General features: G+C 54.4%; 1 protein-coding gene across 1 annotated transcript; it reads left to right on the top strand.

Annotated features, from left to right (window-relative positions):
• The first annotated feature begins 279 nt into the window (after positions 1 to 279).
• MVK (mevalonate kinase) lies at positions 280 to 20,033 on the top strand. Its single transcript, XM_037510982.2, has 11 exons — positions 280 to 537; positions 1,532 to 1,623; positions 2,457 to 2,604; positions 4,798 to 4,942; positions 6,982 to 7,137; positions 10,513 to 10,616; positions 11,153 to 11,198; positions 14,706 to 14,796; positions 15,151 to 15,267; positions 18,298 to 18,451; positions 19,846 to 20,033. The coding sequence occupies exons 2-11, from the start codon at positions 1,546 to 1,548 to the stop codon at positions 19,995 to 19,997; spliced, it is 1,191 nt and encodes a 396-aa protein (XP_037366879.1). The 5' UTR covers positions 280 to 537; positions 1,532 to 1,545; the 3' UTR covers positions 19,998 to 20,033.
• The last annotated feature ends 938 nt before the right edge of the window (positions 20,034 to 20,971 follow it).

Below are 20,971 nucleotides of genomic sequence, written 5' to 3'. Positions count from 1 at the left end.
CCTACAGCCGACCGCGCCACCGCGCAGCCTCGGCTGCCCATTGGTCCGCCACTCTCGCCTCAGGGCGGGACACCCCAGGACTTGTTTCCCATTGGTTCAAGGAAGGAACTGGGCGGGGACACCTGTGGCGGCTCGGCGGCAACACCCATTGGCTGACGCGCCAGGCGCTCCTGCGCTCTGATTGGCCGGCTGGGAGGAAGCGGCTGCCCCCGCCCGAGGCGGCGCTCGGGGGATGGAGTCCCCGGCCCTGGGGTCGGGAGCGGGAGGCAGGCGGCAGCGCAGACGCCGGGCCCGCGGCGCGGCAGCAGGTGGCCTCAGGTCCGAGACCGAGATCCTGCACGGCTTTTGGTCGGCTTCTCTCGCTCGGCTTCTCCGCCGCTGAGACCCGCCCTGCAGAGTCGGCGCCCTGGGACCTGGCAGGCGGGGTTCGGAGCTCGGGATCCACAGCAGGTGCCGGCGCGGAGCTGCTGCGCCTGCCGGGGAGGGACCCCAGCCCCCTTCGCTCGTCGTGCGGCTCGTGTCACACACCGTGAGCTGGTGGGTAACTTTGCATTATTTCTAGAATTGCAAAACGCGCACGCCCGTCGATCCTGCAAGTAATTTCCAGGACTCTGGCTCGGCCAGCGCTGCCTCCCTGTGCCCACAGGGGAGTGGCAGCGGCTTCCTGCAGGCGGCTTGTAATTTTGACACTTTGGAAAGAGCCCGAATGCCCAGGAAAGGGTTCTTTCTCGTCCACGATTTCGTTTTATGGTGCTTGACGATTTGCTTCTACCATTAGTAGCTGTCAGCGCTGGAAGCAAAAACAGAGCCAGGAATAAGAATCAGTAATTGCAAAAATGCAGTTGCCTACGATGTGGCAGGCATTGCTTTTTCTCCTTGTTTAAATTCAATTTAACCTTCCCAGTGACACGTTGAGATAGGGACCTTAACCTTTCCAGCCACCTGTGGGGGTAAGCACAGGTTTTGTCTCATAGAGCCTGTGGGGAAAGCAAGTTTAACAGCCATTTAAGTGAGTTGGCTGAGGTGACATCAACGGGGAATGGAAGAGTTGGGATTTGAACCCGGTCTTTCTGAGGTATTTAGCTGACTGCTGCACTGCACTGCCTTAGGGCGCATAGCTGATGCAGGATGGTAGTTGCCTTTTGTTATGATAGGCTTGCACTAGATGTTCTCTCAGAGTTCTGCTCTAAGCTCTAGGGAATCTTATTTCTTTTTTTTTTTTTTAAAGATTTATTTTTATTTATTTATACAAGCACTGGGTACAGTCAGAAGTGCGGGAAGGTGAGAGAATTCACCAGAGCCAGAGCGGGGAGCAGAGCAGGCAGAAGGACTGAAGTACACTGCTGAGGGGAGCAGCGGGCGGCAGGAGAGGTCTGCGCGCCATGTGGGACCCTCCTACAGTGGCCGGGGAGCAGCCGGGGATTGAACTGGCGCTGCAGAGGCTGTGGGCAGCTTCGCAACCCAGCGCTCAACCGCTGCGCCACCGGGGAGGCCCTAGGGAATCTTATTTCTCTTGGCCTTTCCCTTTCAGGATTCCCAGGAACCATGGTGTCGGAAGTCCTGTTGGTGTCTGCTCCAGGGAAAGTCATCCTTCATGGAGAACATGCTGTAGTCCATGGCAAGGTAAGAGGCCCCCAGGATTGGATACCCCTTCTCCCTGATACGAATCTTAAAAGAGGCTAAAAGGAAGCCTTGACACATAACCTGGGAGGAGATCATAGAGGTAATGAGTTTCTTTTCCCACCCAGGCAGGGAAAAGAGGTCTTATGCTGACCGAAGGGCTTCTCTCACCTCTCACAGCACCATAGCAAAAAGATGATGTAAATCCCTGTGGGCAGAGCGATGCCACCTAGGAAGTGAGATTCAGTGAAGAATAGAAAGCCTTGAGGGTTTAGCCTGGGGGCACGCCAGTATTTAGAAATCAAGATAATGAGCTGGAGTCTGAATCATGCATGATCTCATTAACACAACTACCCTCTGAGGTTAAAGTTTAATTATCCCAGATGTGGAAACTTAGGCTTAGGAGAAGACCGAGGCAACTTGACTAAGGTCCCATATACCTCAGTAGAGCTCAAGTGAACCTGAGTCTGAATCCAGAGCTCATTGTTTCCCCATGCCTCCATGCTAGCATTCTTTATGTTCTAATCGGTATCCTGGAAGACATGGTGGTTATGGGGAAGCCAATCTAGAGTGCCTCTGAGGTTTTGCATAGAGAAGGCAGATATCAGTAGATAGGAACTTCTAAGTGATTGGTAGTGGTTGTGCCCAGGCTTAGTGAAAGAAAGGGCATGCCAAGGCTGATGAGCAGTGTCTGCTGAAGATATAGGCGGGAGCAACCTGTGTGCTAGTATTGCTCTCCTCTTCACATATTGACATTGGCCCTTTTTTCCTAAGACAGGAGCCATGATTTTTGCCATCCACTCTCAGCCTAATTGTTTTTGGCTTTTATTCTACAGGTGGCACTGGCTGTGGCCTTGAACTTGAGAACATTCCTCAGGCTTCAGCGCCACAGCGATGGAAAAGTGGACCTCAATTTACCAAACATTGGCATCAGGAGGGCCTGGGATGTGGCCAGCTTTCAGCAGCTGGACACGAGCTTTCTGGGTAAGTCCAGGGAGGAAGAACCGAAGAGATGGGGAGAGGGTGACTGGGAAGTTATTCTAGGCTGCCCCAAGGGACAGAGCCTCTCTGGGAGGGTTTTCTCTCCTGACCCTATAAAATTAGCTTCATTTATTTATTCATTTACTAACATTTAAAATCATAAAATTATGTACTAGATTTATGTGGGTGGTTGTGGACAGATTCTCAAGGCCTGCTATTGTGTGAAAAAGCAGAAGATGCAAAATAGCACATAGTGTAGGATGAGGAAGGACACAGATTAACTATCAGTATGTGTGTATACATAGAAAAAAATCTGGGAAGACATACAGCCGGCTGACCATGGTGGTTTGTAACTTCTGGGAGGGCCCTGAGGTCAGAGTGGACAAAGGGAGCCCTTACTTTCTGGAATGTTACAGCAAGAATATATAGGTTTCCCCGAGTATCTGAAAAATAGAACATTCTTATTTGATAGGATTGAGTAGGTTAGATTTTGGGGATCTGGGAATACTTAAACTTATCTTCCATATAAATTACTGATAATAGCGTCACTGCTGTTTTTAACAATACAGAAGTATTCCTCTTCTATTGAGAATTGGTTGTGGTGGTAGGGGACTGGGTATGTGGATTTTGAAAGGGGTTCCTAGGTATTTCCAGGAGCACCCTCAATTAAGAGCCACTGCTTTGGAGAATGCCTCAGGAAACAGCCTTCTAGAACAATCTGGACATTGCTTTCGCTGGTACACAGGGCCCCCCCAGCCAGCTAGAAATGTTCCCTGAGAACCGGCTGCTGCTTTCGCATGTCAGGGACACAGATGGAGGTAGCCAGGTGTGGTAGGGCCTGTGCCACACCACTCCTGCCTCTGTGTGAGCCTGGGCGGGTTGCTTAACCCTTTGAGCCTCTGTGTGCAGAGTCTTGTTGCCTGTGGTTGCTGCGAGGACCCAACAGGCTCAGAGGTGGGTATAGGGCGTGACGCTGGGTGGGACATAATTGAGCACATGTTACTCCCTGGAGACTAAAGAAAACAAGCCTTTTGGAGCTTGTTTTCTACTAGGTTGCCAGTTTTTTCTTACTTTTCCTCACTGTCCTTTTCCTGTCTTTTCTTTTGGTGTCCTTTTGTTCCCTTCCAACACAGGGATAAGCACAGCAAGCACATGTATGTGCCAGGCACGGAGCCATGTCTTATGTGTCTCAGCACTCTTACTCTCCATCCGTCTTCCCTGGGATTAGAGAATATGATGCATCCCCATTTTATGGATGAGAAAATTGAGATTCAGGGCTCAGGAGGCTCAGGTCTCACAGCTTGTCAGTGGTACAGATGGCATTCAGATTCAGTCTTTCTAAACTCCAAGGCCTAGGCTCCTAAGGAATAGTCCACCTTCATCACATCTGAACTGCCTGTGCTCTCAGCAGTACAGCCACTGGCTTGGCTACCTTTAAAATGTATCATTAATATGATCCGCACGTAGCACTTCATACGTGCCCCACCTTGCACTTTCCTAGCAGACACACCTAGCTCAGTTTCATCGTCCTTTTATCCCGGGACTGCTCTGTAAAGGTGAGCTGGTCAGACTGGCTCAGCCTCCCCAGCCCCAGGGGAGAGGCCCAGCCTGCTGGAACACCTTGAAGAAGTGCCCCTTTCCCTCCTGCCCTGGCAGATCTCCCCACTTCACGTTCACAGGCTAGGGCTGAACATCTTGCTCCTGCTAATTATGCTTTGGGAAGGGAGTGATTTGGGGAGTAACTTAAAACTGCCTTGATTTTAATTTGTGCTGTTGAGGTCAAACCCAGACTTTTGAGTGACTGAGCTGGCGTTCACTTCCTCTGTGGATGTGTGTTTTTAAACTATTAAGTCAAAACTTACTGTGTGCCAGGAGCCGTGCTGAAGATTTCATGTATTATAAGTTTATCTTTACAATAACTCTGTGAAGAGGTGCTGTGATTATCATCATTTTATCAAGGAGGGAAACTGAGGTCCACAGATTAAATCACATGGAGGGTTGCATGGCCAGTAAATGGCACAGTCAGGACACAAACCCAAGCCTGCCTCCCAAGCCTGAAGTCCACTCACAGACTCACACCAGGAATCCGCGTCCATCCAGAGTCTGTTTGCTGTGACCCCTCAGTTTGATTGTATTCTGCTGTCCATAAAAGCCCCCCAGGCCTCTCACCCTTGTGCTTGTTTGCTTGTGTGACAGAACAAGGTGGCACCACAGTGCCCACCCCTGAGCAAATGGAGAAGCTGAAGGAGGTGGCAGGCCTGACCGAGGACTGTCCCAACCACGAGTGCCTGGCTGTGCTGGCCTTCATTTATTTGTACCTGTCCATCTGCCGGAAGCAGAGGTGTGTAAGTGGGCGGGGGAAGTGGCCAGGGGTTTCTGGTGGCCACAGAATACACATGCTCCCTGCCTGGTTTCCAGTAACAGCTGCCACCAGCTGTCCTCACCAGGTGCCAGGCACCACGCTGGACACTTGATTCGCTGTCACAGCAACCTCTGAGAGAGACACTGTCCCCATTTTGCCCACAGAGAAACAATCAGAGAGATGGACACCTCAGACACACAGCTAGTTAGTAAGTGGAAGAGCAGGAAGCCAGCCAGGTGATTTTACTCCTGACACCCACATTCCTCGTGCCACATGGTCCCCTCTGGCCTCTTTGATGCAGTAGAAACAAAGCCCAGTTCTGTTCCGTGATTTGCTGTGCAGCTTCTCCCCCAGCTGTGTCCACCGAGACAGCCTTGTTCCACCACACAGACCCCAGGGTGCCCCAGGATGGGCAGAGCAAACCCCGTGTCTGCTTCCCTCTCTATGATGAGGTCTGGGTTCTCTGCCCTCGGGAGGTCATTTCCAGCAGCACAGTGGAGTTGGTGTCACCTGGTGCTGCAGAACTTGGGCTGGCAGCCAGACTGCGGTGGTCCAAACCCCAGGGCAGCTGCTTAGCAGTTTGCTTGAAGTTCTTGCCCTGCCTGAGCCTCAGCTTTCTGGTACTGACCTCGTAGGGGTCTCGTGAGGTTCAACGAGTTCATTTTATCTGAAGTGCTTTGCATAGAGCCTGGCATTGCTCGGTAAACTCTAACTATCATTATTATAGCTGCTACTACTACTACTGTCGCTGTTAATATTTTTCTCAGGCAACCATTGGAGGGTTAGAAATTATTACAGTCATGTGTTACTTAGCAACGGAGATGTGTTCTGAGAAGTCTCATTTTGTTGCTGTGCTACTAGCATTGTAGAGCGGAAGTACAGCCACGTAAGGGGATGGCCCACTGTGTGTCCAGCTAGGCGACACAGTCTGTTGGCACCAACGTGGTGGCATACACACTCCCTTGCTGACCAAGCTGTTGCTAAGTGACACTTGAGTAACTATGTGACCTGGGCCTAGCCCTGTAACTGGCACAAGGTGAGTGTCCACTATGATCTTTTAAATCTTGAACCCAGAGGCCAAGCCTCCGGGGCAGCCCATCACTGGTGCAGCAGGCACTGGCTGAGCAGGCACTGGTGCCAGGCCCTGTGCTTAGGACAAATTCAGAAACGTCTCAGTGCTTGCCATCCGACGCAGGGGTTTTCGACTTGCATGTTGCCTTCCACAGGCAGGGACAGGGTCGGGGCAGGTTGTGCGTTTCACAATCTGGTCTGGATGGGGTGGGCACTGTAGCTTACGAAAGGCCATTTCAAGTTTAGAAGGCAAAGCTTACAAAAGGCAATTAGAAGTTTGTATTGGAAATGGGAAGAGTGCTTCATGGGAATTACAGAACACGAAGCCTGACAGTCTGACTTAGAGGAGTTACACTTAGGATGCAGGAATTGTGAACGTTCCAGCTACCGGAAGCTGGCCTGCATTACACAAGGTCGGGCAGTGCTGGCTGGAGAGGCGTCCTGTGATCACAGTCAGGTGCTTGCACTGAGGCAGCAGTAGGAGGGAGATTACGTGCTGAGTCCTCCAGGGAGAGCTCTGCAGGGCCTGTGTGGGTGGTCAAGGGAGATCCTCAGGATGGAAATGACTTTTGAGAACTGGCTGGCAGGATGGGTGGGAACTTCTCTGGGGGATAAAGAGCAAAGCTATTCCAGGCAGCCTGTGCCAAGAGCAGGCCATGAAGATCCTCGCTTGTGTGGGAACAGAAAGCATTTTTGAGAAATGCTTGGGGGTTCCCGAGGCACTTTTAGGGAAAGCTGTGGTTGGACAGTGTAGTGATTTCACTGAATCTCCTACCTGTTTTCTAGTTGTCTGATTTAAAATGAGCTCTTGCTGTCGCACAGGGTCACCTTTGGGGTCAGGAAATCTCCCTAAGTTTAGAGAACAAAATGCCCGGAGTCAGGCCCTGTGCATGGCCCGTCCTGGGCCTCAGCCACTGGCTCAGTGTCGCTCCCCTGCTGCATTTCAGGACCCTGCCCAGCATGGACATCACAGTGTGGTCAGAGCTACCTGCTGGGGCCGGGTTGGGCTCCAGTGGCGCCTATTCCGTGTGCTTGGCAGCCGCCCTTCTGACCATATCTGGGGTGATTGCAAACCCCCTGAAGGACGGAGAGCCCGTCAGCAGGTAAGAGACCCTCACCTTGGTCATTGTCCTTCTTGAGCTCCTTCCATGAACGTGAGTGTGAAGCTCTCACTGAGAGCTCACCACCCTGTGAGGGAAGAGGTATCGCAGGGGCCGCTTTACAGTGGGGGAAACTGAGGCACAGAGCAGCCAAACAGCTCGCCCAGGCATCACAGTCAATGATGGCAGAACCCAGACCCAAGCTTTTTATACCTCTAATAAACAGCTTCACCTCCCCACACGCCTTACCTCAACCTTATCTCTTTGAGGTTCAAGTTCCTGTGGTGTGATAAAAAGAACTCGAGCCCAGTTGCAGAGGGTGTCGGGTTCAACGAGCCGATGGGCCCACCTCTGCCACTGACTCACTGCGGTTGCTCTGCTGGCCCCTGCGGTCCACAGTGTCCTCTAGACGCGGTGCTGCTGCTGGTGGGGCTAGTGCCAGCGAGTTGTGAACAGGTCACAAGAGCAATGTCTGTTAGATTGAGGGGACCCTTCTTCTAGGCCTCCGCCTGGCCCCCACCAGGGTGGTCACCTCTGTGGTTCTTACTGTGCTTCTTGGGACGGGGTTGCCCACAGGCTGTTCCTGTTGCACAGGGGATGTTAATGGGGACCATGCAGTTTGTTCCTGGCCCTAGGAGCTGAGGATGAGGCCTCAGAGTCCAGCCTGGCAGCTTCTTTGTGAGGCTGTCCCTGGGCCCACATGACAGGGGCCCTTCCTCTGGGGACCTTGGGTCCCTGTCATGTGGAGCCCAACTGTGCCCTGCTGGTCCCTTGTTTCCCAGTGCAGTAAGCAGAGTAGAACACTGGTCAGAAAGTGCAGGATGCCCAAGTCCATGTCGCCATGTATTTCCCCACAGCAGTACTCCCTGCCCTCTGTGCCCACTGCTGGCTCCAAGAGGAGCAAGACCCAGGGCCACAGTGTGCTGTGGCAGGAGGCCATTGTCGGGAAAGTCATGCAGTTTGCCTTTAACTCACTGTGTGGCCTTGGGCAACCCCTTTCCTCTGGGGTTCCTTTCCTCACCTAGAAAGGTGTGTCTGCCCTGGATGATCCCTTGCGAGGCTGCCTGCCTTGACATTTGCTGATCCTGGGATAAGATGGTGACTTGCTCAGAGGCTTCAAGACAGCTGTTCATTGCTCTGTGCTAATTCTTGATGATAGCTTGGATGGAGGCCTGGTTGTCTTGTTCCCCTGACTAGACACCTACCCACAGGCCAATGGAGGGTGACAGAGGCAGAGCGAGAGAAAGAGAGAGAGAGAGAATTCTCACCAGTTCTCTCCCAAAGACCTGTCACTCCTTCTTAGAACCTTCAGGGAAAGCAAACCCCAACCCCTACACTGCCCCTAGCATTTCTGAGTCAAAGGATCTGGAGCCCAGCCTCCTGTGAAAATTCTGTGCATCTGAACTTCCTGAAGAACAAACTGAGCAGAGCGGGAAGAGGACCCACACTTGAGAGGCCAGGCCCAGGCTGTCTCAGCTGCTGCCTCCCCCTCTTGCTCACTCATGTTGGGGTCTTGGAAAGGGAGCTCACAGCTTTTGTCCAGCTTGGGCATAGAATGCTCTCCCCGCCTGGCCTCGCTGACTCTGTTGTGTTCCTCGGGCCCCTCCGCCCTGACTCCATCCTCCAGCGCTCCAGTTAACTACCATTGGGCCCTGACTTCCCCTCTGTCCATGGCTTCAAGCAGCCATGGCCATGTCTGTTCTGCTCCCTGCTGGGAGCTCACTCATAGGCACTTAGTAGATGCTCAGTGATGAGTGAGTGAGTCCTGCTGGCACTACGGTTCAGTGGTTAAAAGCTTGGGCCTCAGTCAGCAGATGCAGTGCTGATGTGGCAGCGGGTAGCATTGTGACTTGGGGATGTTCTTTTTCCCCTGTGAGCCTCAGTATCCTCCTCTGTAAGAAAGGGGCTGGCACCATCAGCCATGCATCAGTTAACAGTGGGGACATGTCTGAAAAACAGGTGGCTCGGTCATTGTGTGAAAATCCCAGTATAATCACACACGGAGATGGTATAGACGCTTCCCAGCAGCCTCTGCGGTACAGCCCCGGGTGGGGGCGGGGGGACGGGGTGCCGGGGTGCCGTTGTCCATGCTGCTCGCCATACACTGAAACCTGGTTATAATCATACCTTCCCGAAGGGGTTACCGTGAGCACAACAGATAGTCCGAGTGGAAAAGCCTTTGGCACGACGCTGGCCACTTGAGACTCGATAGTATTGAGCAGTGTTAACTCAGGGTTAATCGTAGCTGCACACCCACCATGCGAGTCACGGGTCCTTAAAATTCTCATTTGACAGATGAGGAAAGAAGCTCAGAGGGGGTGATTGACTTGGCCAAAGTGCACAGCAGTTGAGTGAGTGGACCAGGCTTTGACTGAATCCGGTGACCCTGGGGCTCTCCCTTTCGGAGCACACACAGCTCCTGGGCATGTCATAAAGCAGCTGTGTGCTCTTCCCATCTCTCAGTGTCCCCTGTCGCCCCTGCTTCGAGGGCGGGAAACAGGGTGGGAGGTGAGGCAGTTGCTCTGGGGTAAGAGTGAGCCGGCAGCAAGATGGGGTCACAGCTCTTAATCCACAGTTGCGTCACTGAGCCTCAGCAGACAGACACAAACAGAACTGCTGGTGGCTGTTTCAAGGGGGAGGGAACCGACAGGAGGGAAACAAAAGCTGCGAGAGGAGGGCAGGGGAGTGGGGCCTCTCCTGGGCCTTGCTGGGTGCTCAGGTGTCCTGGGCGTGTTCACTCACACTGTTAACCATTACCGAGCCCACACCTCTTCCGAGGGCGGTGCCGTGCTGGCCTCGTGCTTGGGAGAGAGCCAGAGAGGACTGGTGCATGGGTCCATGGGTGTTTGGGGTTGCCCGGAGTCCAAAGTCACACTGCTTACATTTTGCCCTACACATAGGGCTCTGGGAAACATTCACACCTCCGCTTGCTCCCCTTAAAGGCAGCCTGGTCAGGAGCAGGTGCTGGTGGAGGGGCTGTTCCAGTGACACTGCCACCTGCTATTGACACCCTGCCAGGCGCTTCGCCCAGTTCCATCTCCTGCCGCTGGCCTTTGAGGAGGGTGGGGCAGAGCGGGGCTCAGAGAGGTTAAGTAAGGCACCCAAAGTCACCCAGCTGGCAGGCAGCAAAGCGGGACCACGTAGACTTAGAGCCAGTTCATCTTGATCGTTCTCTGAGCCAGCTGGGAGGGAAGGGAAGGCGCTTCGCACTCTGTGTGGCTGGAAGGGCCCAGAGCAGCCTTTCTCGTCTTTCAGAGTGCAGGAGCTCAAGCCCCTTCTGTTTTGGTCTTCCCCAAATCAAGCCCATGGCCCCTGCCCTCTGCTGCCGCGGTGACCCCACTCGCCTCCCCTCTAAAGGTGGGTTTCTGTCTCCTTCAGGTGGAGCTCGGAGGAATTGGAATTAATTAATAAGTGGGCCTTCCAGGGGGAGAAGGTGATTCATGGAAACCCTTCCGGAGTGGACAACGCAGTCAGCACCTGGGGTAGGTGCTGCCTTGAGCTGTTTTCTTTTTTAAAATTTTTATGACAATTGTAGGTGACCAGGCTCTGTTGATTTGGAATGAATAGAATCTTGGATTCTGAGGAAGTAGCATTTTCCTGTTTTGAGGTGCAGGGGAACAATCTCAGGGTTCTGCCCACACCTCCTGAATGGAATAGCTGGGGGCTGGGCAGCTACAGTTTCATGGAACTCCCCAGGGGTCTGTCCTTTAAGTTGCAGAACCAGTGCTGTAGAGTGTGGTTCCCCCTCCCCCCAGGACAGTACTTACTAGGCCTAGGTGGCGTCCTGGGCCTCACCTTCCCATGTGGCCGGGGCTCGTGAAGCTGGACAGTGGTGAGAGCGCCTGGGGCAGCTCAGAGCGCCCTCTAGCCCTCCTGGACCTTTCCTGCCTGCACTTGAGGCCATGAATTGTGGTGTTGGTCTGCTGCCTGGATGGGGTGAAATTCTAACCCCACCCCAGATCCAGCCTCTTCCCCCCGAGATTTCCCTACTGCCCTGACCGCTGGCTTTTCTCTTCAGGAGGAGCGCTACGGTACCAGGAAGGAAAGATTACACCCTTGAAGAGGTAATGGGGGCAGAAGTGGTGTCTTCTGCTGGGGGGGGCGGGGAGGGGGCCAGCAAGGCTGCGTGTCTCCATGGGGAGCTGTTTGTTTCTTTGTGATGCCACATGTGGGCCTGTGTCCCTGGGTCTCCCCCACCCCAAGATGCCCCTTGGGCTATTGGCTCTGTCTTTTTCTTCTCCACTTCAGCTCTTAAATTGCCCAGAGATTAGAGAGGGACGTCATGCGTGGCCGTACCATTCACCTTCCAGCAAGTGGCTGTCCCCCCAGACCCGGTTGCTTGCTCGTTCATTCATCCATTCGTCTGTTCATTTTGTAAACAAGAATGGAGATTGTCCTGTGTTCCTGGTGACACTGCACTAGGCCTGGGATATAAAGATGAATTTCAGAAGGGGAGAGATGGTGCGGGGGGAGACATGCACACATAAGCCACTGCAGACACTGCAAGCGTCGCCTTCCTGAAGGCATGCAGGGCAGCAGAAGACAGGAGCCCATGGGGGCGTGGTGGAGAGCAGAGGTGGCCTTTGGCAATTCTGGGCCTGTTTTCTGGGCTGCTTCTCCCCTTCTCTCCAGAGTAACTAGAATTAGGAATCACAAACACAGTCCGCTTCAACGTCCTTTGTCCTGTTTGTGCTCACAGCAGATGTGTCAGACGTCAGGGGTTCAGTATGTGGCCGCAGGAGCAGGTGCCTCTGCAGGCCTTTCCACTGCTGGAAGGGCCTCAGGGTTCTCTCACCTTCTTTACTTAGTGTGGTCTTCAAGGTTGGGCAGCAGGTCCTGGCTGGCCAGGCCCCTCTGTGACTGGCTTGGTGACCTGGCATGCCTAGTGTGGCACCCGCCCCAGCTCTGTCAGCTTCCAGGAGCCTTGTGAGCCTGCACTTCTGAGCTCTTTATCAGGTTCTCTTAGCTTCAGCCTTTGACATTTCGGGCACATAGTTCTTGCTTGTGGGTGCCTCCTGGGCAGGGCAGTGTATATTTAGCAGCCAGGAACTGTTTAGATGCCAGGAGTGCCCATCCCCCAGCTGAGGCCAGCAAAAGTGCCTCCAGACATTGCGCCTGTCCCTGGAAGCAGAGCCATTCAAGAGTGAGGCCCAGCTTCCTCGCTGCTCAGAACATGTGGCAGTGGGGCTTGGGGCCCAGGTGGGCACTGGCTGTGCCAGCTGGGCTGAACCCACGTGGAGGAGGAGCTGGAGGGGATTGTGAGCTGGGCTCACATGCCATTGGAGGAGGTGGTTATGACCACCATCCTCTGATCGAGGCCCCCCACAGGGTGTTGAAGCTGCTGTGGATGACAGCGAGGTGTCCTAGGTTGGGCTGCAGATTTGGGGCATTTGTCATGAAGGCTGGCATTTCATGCTGTTTCTAAGAGCCATGAATCTCCTAAGCACTGAACTGGGCATAGTAAACCAATGAAGATATGGTCTGGCTATGGACACCACCTACTAGTATCTACATCTACCTGAACTGAGCACTGAGGGGTTCCAGTGGTGGAGGCCAGGGCAGAGGTGTGCTCAGGAGCAGTTGGTGGTGTGTGGGGGGCAGGGGCTCTGGGGCCTGCTGTCCTGGGTTGGCGCCAAGTTCTACCACTTGAAAGTGGGTGCCCTAGGGTGAGACTTCTCTGGATGCCTCCATTTCTCATTTATATAATGTCTTCCTGAGCATGAGTTCAGGAATGTTATCTATAGAGTGCTTGGCTTGTTGCTGACCACATTTATTTACCATTTGCACAAATACTATTAGCAACTATTGGGTGCTAGGCACTTACCAGGGAACAAAATTGTCCATTTCTCAGTGGAGACAACCAACAAATAGATTGGTGTATAAGGCGTCATAATTGACTTTAGGAAATATAAACAAGGGAGGGCCTGGAGAGTGAAGGAGGGAGCTGGTTGATGGGGTGATCAGGGGTGGCCTCTAATGAGATGTCATATGAGCAGAGACCTAATTACATAAGGTTGGGGGGTCACAGAGCCAAGGAGGATGAGGTCAGCCCCCTGGCAGAGGAACTGCAAGTGCAAAAGCCTTGAGGCAGCAATGTGGCTGGTGTGTTGAACAGCAGCCAGCATGCCAGGGTGGCTGAGTGGAGTGAGTGGCCGGGAGGGGCGGAGGGGAGAAAAGACCAGCATAGGCACTTAGATAAGGGCACAGCCCTGGCAGGCAGTCACCAGACATCCTAGGAGCCCTGGGTTCACGAGCTTGGCAGGGCTGGCAGCAAGCCTGTTTACAGAGGACTTGTCTGAAAAGGATGAAGATGCAGGACCCAGCCTCCTCCCACCCCCATGGAGGGGACCCAGAGCAAACTGACCTTCACTGCTGACCGCAGGGCACTGCAGTGAGCAGATGGCAGATTCTCTGAAAAGCCGGGGGGCCAGCCTCCACATTAATCCCAGCGATGGCGGCTTAGAGAGGAGCACTTTCCCCCAACCACGCATGGTGCTTCTCCATAAAAAAGCGCATTGTTTGCGAAGTAGATCACGATGGGGCCTCCCAGATCGCTGCCCTTTTGAGGAGCAGCTTGTCTTTAAAGGGAAGAGAAAAACCAAATAGAATGTTCATCTTTTGTAAAGATTAAAAAAGGGGGGGGCAGCCTCCAAGGCTGAGAATCGATATTAATTTCATGGGCTCCTGGGCGGTGAGATCAAGCAGCGTTCAGGCCGCGTTTTCCAGCCCTGTTGGATTTCACAATCTTGAACTGTGAAAAGAAAAGCATATAGAGGTATTGGGAGGTCTGTCTGGCTCCAGCTGTCTCGGGCCAGAGCTCTTCCAAATCCCCCACCCTCTGTCTCGGGCCTGCAGCGGGTGGATGACAAGAAGTGGTAGTGTGATCCCCAAAGACAGCTCCACACGAGGCCCCTCGGGATTGTGGCTTTGGGGAGGGAGGGGTGTAGAAAGCACAGAGGGCAGGAGAGGCCAGCGGGTCACGCTGGGGAGCCAGCTTACTGGGCCTGTGAGGGGGGCAGTTGACTGCCTCCGCCCACTTCTGGCTTGGGGCCAGGGTGGCTGGTGTGGCACCATTGAGGCCCAGCAAGAAAGGGCCCAGCATGCTGGGAACCTAACTCCTCGCAAGCTGCCCTTTCCTGCATTGACTACCAGCTACCCGGGGTGTCTTCCTTCCCTGTACCCCCTCTGCACCATCCATCCCGGGTCCCCTTGCTTTTTTTTTTTTGGAACTCCGCAGCTCCCTGGGATGTATTCTTGACAGAACCGCAGCCCCTTGTCCCTTCACTGTACCTTTAAGCCTCACGTTCTCCGCCCCTCCCGGTGGGCCCGGGCTCTCTCCTGTGAGCCCAGTGCACCAGTAAGCCAAGGCAGAGTGTCCACCTGCCAGGGCTGCAGGGAGACACGTGGTGGGGGGCAGGAGGCGCCCCTGACCTCCTCTTCCTCACCAATGTTGTCACCTCCCCGAGCCCCCACTTACTGCCTTGTATCAGGGTGGCATGAAATGCAGGGTGACTCCCAGCCCTCACCGCCCCCCTCCACCCGAGTTCACTGAGGCCTTCTTCACCCCGCAGGCCACCGACTCTGAAGATCCTGCTGACCAACACCAAGGTCCCTCGCAGCACCAAGGTGCTGGTGAGCAGCGTCAAGAGCAGGCTGCTGAAGGTGCTTCTTCCTCCGCGCGCGCCTTCCGGGAGGGCCGTACAGTCCCCTTTGGGTGTTCAGCTCTCCCTCTGCCTCATGAGTGGGTGGAGGGATGGGACGCTAGGGGCTTGGGGAGGCAGCTTTGGCAGCAAAGGAAGTGCTGTCTGTGTCTGCACCCCAGCCAGGGGCGAGGCAGGGTGTCGGCCCCACTGCCTTTGCAGGAGAGCCCCGGCTTACGGCGGCACAGACCAGCAAGGCAGACGTAGGCCGGAAGGAGAGGAGGTTTCCTCCTCAGAGGGTGGGTGGCAGCTCCTTCTGGGCAGCTGTCCAGCGTCTGCCTGCCCCTCAGCCTCACCGGCCTTCCTTTCCCTCCAGTTCCCGGACATCATGGCCCCCCTCCTGACCTCCATCAATGCCATTTCCCTGGAGTGCGAGCGAGTGCTGGGAGAGATGGCTGCGGCCCCCACCCCGGAGCACTACCTCGTGCTGGAAGTAAGAGCCCATCTGCAGGGTCCAGGGCCCCTCGCTGCACACCACCGTCCACTCAGGAGCTCCCCATCTGACTGCACTCAGAGTCCCCTGGGGCTAAAACACAGAAGCCAGGCCTGCGCTCGGGTTCCCATGGGTGCATGCCTGAGCGCATGTGCCTTATTTTTGAGCCCTTGCCAGGCGATTCGGGTGATGAAGTGAGAAAGCATAGGAAAAGTGCTGAGGGCGCTGGTGAGTGCCACGGGCCAGGTGTGGGGGCCCATGTGTAAGGAATACCAGGGTATTGCTGACAGTCCAAACATCCAGGAGCAATTTCTTATCTGGCCTCTGTGCTGTCATTGGTAATTGCATTTGTTGATTCAGCAGTTATTTACCACCTGCATGCCTTGGATCGGGCCTTCTAAACTTGTTCTTTCACCTTCGTAACCCCAGAGTTGTGTAATTCAGAATTCCATAATTCGAAATTATGGAATTGCATAATTCCAGTATGGAGGTTAAGGCCTCACACTTTGATTTGCTCAGGCCAGGGTCTGAATCCCAGCTCCATCCCTACGGGCTGTGTGGTCTCACTGGAGTGTCTTAAGAATGCAGCGAGTTCCCATGGGTGACACACAGGAAAAATGCCTAATGAACCACCAGCTCAGTAAGCCAGGGGGCCCAGGCTCATCCTCAGACAGGGTCCATCTGGCCTGGTGGATGTGAGCTGACATTAAACAGCCATCTGGCTTCCCTTGAAGAATCAGAGGATCATGCAGCCCCTGCTGATGTGGCTGTGCAGCAGCAGGAAGTGTAGAGGAGGCTCCCTTGAGAGAGATCCTATGGGCTCCATTTTGCCACACTCCCCACAACTCCCCAATCTGGACCCACAGCTGCTCCCATCTTGGCCTCATGCCTCCCTGTGCTGCTATAGACAGTTGAGTCTGGTATGCCTGTAATGAATGGAAGCTACTATACCAAGACTATTCACCAATGATTTCTCATTAGATCTCTACAACCTGCCTGTGAAGTAGCCGTGTCACCACCACTTTACAGATGAAAAAGTGAGACCTTAATGAGAGAGACTTTGTCCAGGGTCTTCCAACTAATGAGTGGCAGAGCCACTGACTTTTCAGTTTATTCCGTGAGTGAGAACCTTCATTGAGCACCTACTATGTGTGGGCCAGGCACAGAGTCCCATCTCGTTCTGTGCTTTTGCCCTCACCCAGCGCCTGCCTTGCCTTGGCTCTCGATTCCTTTCACGTAGAAAGGAGGGAACACAGTCCTCCTGAGTAGGAAATTAATAATGATAGAGTACTGCCTAAAATATACCCTGTTGAGCCCCCGGAGAATGCCACAGAACAGCACGTTGATTATACATTGTGTGTATTTTTGGCTGTGGCAGCCGCTGAAATGTGCAGCTCGGCTCCCGGACAGCTTTGCACTCAAACCAGCGAGCTGCTCTCCTGTGTCACAACCTGTCATCTGATCCTTGACAGATTTTGGATCAGAATGTGACAGGTGTCTGGAACCTGCCTCAGCAACGTGACACCTGGAGCTCAGGCGCAGAGAGAGGCCCCCAGAAGGTTTCTTTCACATCTAGCCCTCGGGGCCGGTGTGAGGCTCTGGGGCTGCCACAGGGCCATCACGCCTGTCTGCTTGTTTGTCAAAAGTGCTGGGCTGTGTGAGGTGGGCTGTGGGGGGACCATCCTCACCCCGCCACCCCCCCCCAGTACTGGGCAGGAGAACCAGGTGGGCCTCAGCAGACAGCTCCGTGATGGGCAGCCCTCGTGTGCACAGGCGTGGAGCAGAGCTCACACTGTTAAACCATCTCTGTAAGAAGTGGGTGGCCGCAGAGTGCCTGGGCATGCTTGGAGGCAGGGAGACAGGAGCCTCTCGTCAGGCATGCCCAGCTTCCAGTGCTGGCTTGGGATCTTCTAGCTCTGTGACCTTAGGCAAGTCATTCTCCTCTGTGAGCCTCCATGGCCCTCTTTGTAAAAATGGGGGTAATGATCATGCAACCATAAAAGGCTGCCTATGCCTTTGTTATATGAAAGACTCCCCTCATTATGAAAGTCCTCACAGTGATGGGGTAGGTATTCTTACAATCCCTTCCTGATTGACAAAGAGGGAAACTGAGGCTCAGAGTGACAGACCTGGCTCAAGGGCACATAATCCCGAAGCAGCAGAGCTGGGACTCAGACCCAGGCCTGACTCCAGAGCTGTGTTCTTAACGTCTGGCCAGCAGGGCAGCAGCTGGGTACTTGTGCCCACAGCCCAGGCCTCCAGCACCAGGCCTGGCATATTGCAGGTATCCGGCAAACACTGATGAAATAAATGAAATTTAAATAGTGGATGCCTAGGCTGTTGCATCATTTGATCCACTTCTCATTTGATCCTCAGGAGAGCAGGACTTTTATTGTGCATAATTTAAGAAGCCTGAACAAACATTTAGCTATTTCTCCTACTCATGGCCTTGTTAGAACTACAAACGGGTTCTTACCCGCAAATTTGGACCTGAGGCGGCTGTAGGATAGCATATATCTTGAGAATTACGCAAATGGCACAAATTCATCTCCACCAGGCTCTAGCAAGGAAAGGAATTTATTGGCTCATGAGTTAGAAGCCAGAGGTATACCGCTTCAGGCATAGTTGGATCCAGAGGCCAAAACAGCATGTTTCAAAATCTCTCTCCATCTTGCATGTAATCTCCAACCGTGTGGTGGGGAGAACTCTGGCAGCCTGTCTCTCAAGTCAGCTAGTTTTAGCAGCTGTGGAAATAGACAGAAACCCAAGAGGGCCCTGATTGGACTGGCCTGGGTCATCTGTCCATCCCTCACCAGTCACCAGGGCCAGAGGCTTCTGTGCCAGACCTGGGCCATGTGCTCACCACCAGCTCCATGCCAGCGTGTGGGGAGTTCTTCAGGAAGGAAAGTCTCTTGCAGTAGAGAAGGACGGTGTGCTGGGTTTTATTCAGACACATGGAGCCAGCTAGGAAGGGCCTGGGACCTCAGTCCCAGGAAGGCCAAATGGGCTCAGAATGAACCTTCCTTCCAGGAGCTCATCGACATGAATCAGCACCATCTGAATGCCCTGGGTGTGGGCCATGCCTCACTGGACCAGCTGTGCCAGGTGACCAGGGCCCACGGACTGCACAGCAAGCTCACCGGCAGTGGTGGCGGCGGCTGTGGCATCACACTCCTCAGGACAGGTACCAGGGGACTGGCAAGGTGGCCAGCCTGGGCTCATACAAAGGTTCAACCTGGGCAATTCCCTGGGGAGGAAGGAGAGGCCTGTGAACAAGTCTCTCCTGTGTTCTGTGGCTTTGGACCAGTTCATTAGCCTCTCTGGGCTTTTCTTGCCTTGATAAAGTCAGGTTGTTAGTAACTAGTTTACAAAGTTGTCGCCCAGGCTCAAGAAGGAAAAGGCATTGGCAGAGGTTTATGGCATGGTGGCTGTTCCTTTTTTTTTTAGATTGATTTATTTATGCATACAAGAGCGGGGTACAGGCCAGAGATGCAGGAGGTGAGAGGACTCACCAGAGACAGAGTAGGGAGCAGAACAGGCAGACTGACTGAAACACACTGCTGAGGGGAGCAGCAGGCGAGTTGGGAGGTCTGCTGCGCCATGTGGGTTGCTCCCTGGCCGGCCAGGAATTGAACTCATGCTGCAGAGGCTGCGGATTGCTTCATAGTGTAGTGCTCAACCCCTTGCGCCACCAGGGAGGCCCCAAATAGTGGCTGTTCCTACCACCTCCCTCCCTGCCAAGACTCCCTACAAGCTTGGGAAATACCGGGACATTGGCATACCCAGGCTGGCCTCACCGCCCACCCCGCCCCGGTCACCTACCCAGGCTACTACTAAACAAGGGGGCTTCTTCCTGATCATCTGGAAAATAGCAGGCGAGCCATGGTGTTTGGAAGCCCCTGTGCTGGTGCCTGGCCCACAAGGAAGGGCTCCTGGAGGAGGTTCCCCTCCCACACACCCTGCCTGAGCGAAAGGCGCCCTCTGCCTCCCCTTCTCCTGAGCTCTTTGCCCGCGCCCTCTGGTCTCCTCATTCTCTCCTCTTCCTCCTCCCCTCTTCCTCCTGAATCCCCCTTTGGCTTGCACAGTGGCCCAGAGGCCGCTCTCTCCCCCTCAGTGGGGCTCCTGGGCCTCAGGAGATTGCCTGTCCTAATTTCAGCAGACTGACAGGCAGTTCCTAGTCCGGGGCCCCTGGCGAGGGTGAGTGAGAACCTGTCTGGAGCCTGAAGGGTGTGCCAAGTGCCATGGCAGGCACTTGCCCTCATCATCCCATAGGAGCCTCCCAGGGGCCCTTGAGGCCTAGGGAGGTGTCATTATTAGCTCCATTCCCAGGTGAGGAGACAGAGGCCTAGAGGGGGGAGGTCATTTATATGTGGCCCCATGTGACAAGACCTGGTCCTGTGTCTTGAGAGTCTGCTGCTCTGTAACCCCCTGACCCCCGCCCCCAATCTAGGGAGGGTGTGAGGCCTGGCACCCCCAGGAGGAAGACCTGGATCCTGGCCTTTTCCATGAAAGGGGATGAACATTCTCCAAGGGAGGGGACGGTTGTCACGGCTGACTTGCTGCTCTCCCTCCCTCCAGATATGGAGCGGCCAGAGGTGGAAGCCACAAAGCAGGCACTGGAAAGCTGTGGGTTTGACTGCTGGGAAACCAGCATCGGCACCCCTGGAGTCTCCGTGCACTCAGCCACCTCCCTGGACTTGCCTGTCCAGCAGGGCCTGGACAACCTCTGACATGAGCCCACGCTGCTGCAGCCCCAACAAGAAGCCACTTCGTGGATTATTCTGGGTTCCAGAGTTGATCTCTGTACTGGCCAGTGGGCACCTGCTACTGACAAGGGCCCCAACAGTGGCCGTGTGCCTCCAGTCCTGGAAGGGGGACCTGGAGCCTGCAGTGGACCGGGCTGCCCAGAAGACTCGGTCTGGGTTCTGCGTTTTCTTGAGCCAGCAGCAGTGGGACCAGAAACTCCCCCACACCCATCTACTTAGGCCTCTGCCTTTACCTTTGAACTCCCTGGCCCACATGGTTGGACACTTGGATGTGGGGATCTGGTTTCCGAAGCAAGGTGCCCTCTCCTTCCCTATCCCTGCACAGGCCCGGGCCCCTCCCACCTCCTCCAGGAAGCCTTCCCTGATCCTGGCAGGATGACCCTTGTCTCACCTCCCTCTCCACTTTATTCTGCTTGTACCACACAGCACCTTATGCCCCCGCTCTTATCTCTGGCTAGACTGTCCAGGTAGTGGTCTTTGCCTTCCTCCTTCCTCACGAGGTTGACTGAAGTCAGGGTCAAGTGTGCTTCCTCCCAGTCTGTATCTGCAGGGTCTGCAGAAAAGAGGGCAAAGGGGGAATAAAAAGGTTGACTCTGTGTTTACAGTGCTTCACTCCACACCCAGAAGAAGGGTGAAGATGAGGTAGACGTCAGCTCACCCCTGTCGGCCTCTGTCCCCGTCCCTGCTCCAGCCCCTTGGAGCACTCTGGGGGGTGGAATCACTGGGTTGTGTGTCTCAGGATAGCGGTGAGGTTTCCCCAGTGGCCTCGCTGGACAGGAACAGATGCCAGGACAGCGTCGGGCCCTCAGTCCACGAGCACAGCTCCAGCTTTTCCCAAAGAGCACTTTAAGTCTCCTGGCGCCTGGAATCACGTCACCCTCAATGTACAGACTTGTAAGCCACGGAAACAAAAACCTGCTGTGAGGCCTGGCATCATC

This window comes from Talpa occidentalis, unplaced genomic scaffold (genome assembly GCF_014898055.3).
Source record: "Talpa occidentalis isolate TD23 unplaced genomic scaffold, MPIMG_talOcc4v2.1 talOcc4.14, whole genome shotgun sequence".
NCBI classification, from domain to species: Eukaryota; Metazoa; Chordata; class Mammalia; order Eulipotyphla; family Talpidae; genus Talpa; species Talpa occidentalis.
Note: the sequence above shows the minus strand (reverse complement) of the source record. Positions and strands in the feature narration are given on the sequence as shown.

Excerpts from the sequence above, each read along its gene's own strand:
- MVK (XM_037510982.2), top strand. The coding sequence starts at position 1,546 with ATGGTGTCGGAAGTCCTGTTGGTGTCTGCTCCAGGGAAAGTCATCCTT. Across the intron at positions 1,624-2,456 it reads ATGCTGTAGTCCATGGCAAG|GTGGCACTGGCTGTGGCCTT; the intron begins GTAAGAGGCCCC and ends TTTATTCTACAG. Across the intron at positions 2,605-4,797 it reads GCTGGACACGAGCTTTCTGG|AACAAGGTGGCACCACAGTG; the intron begins GTAAGTCCAGGG and ends CTTGTGTGACAG.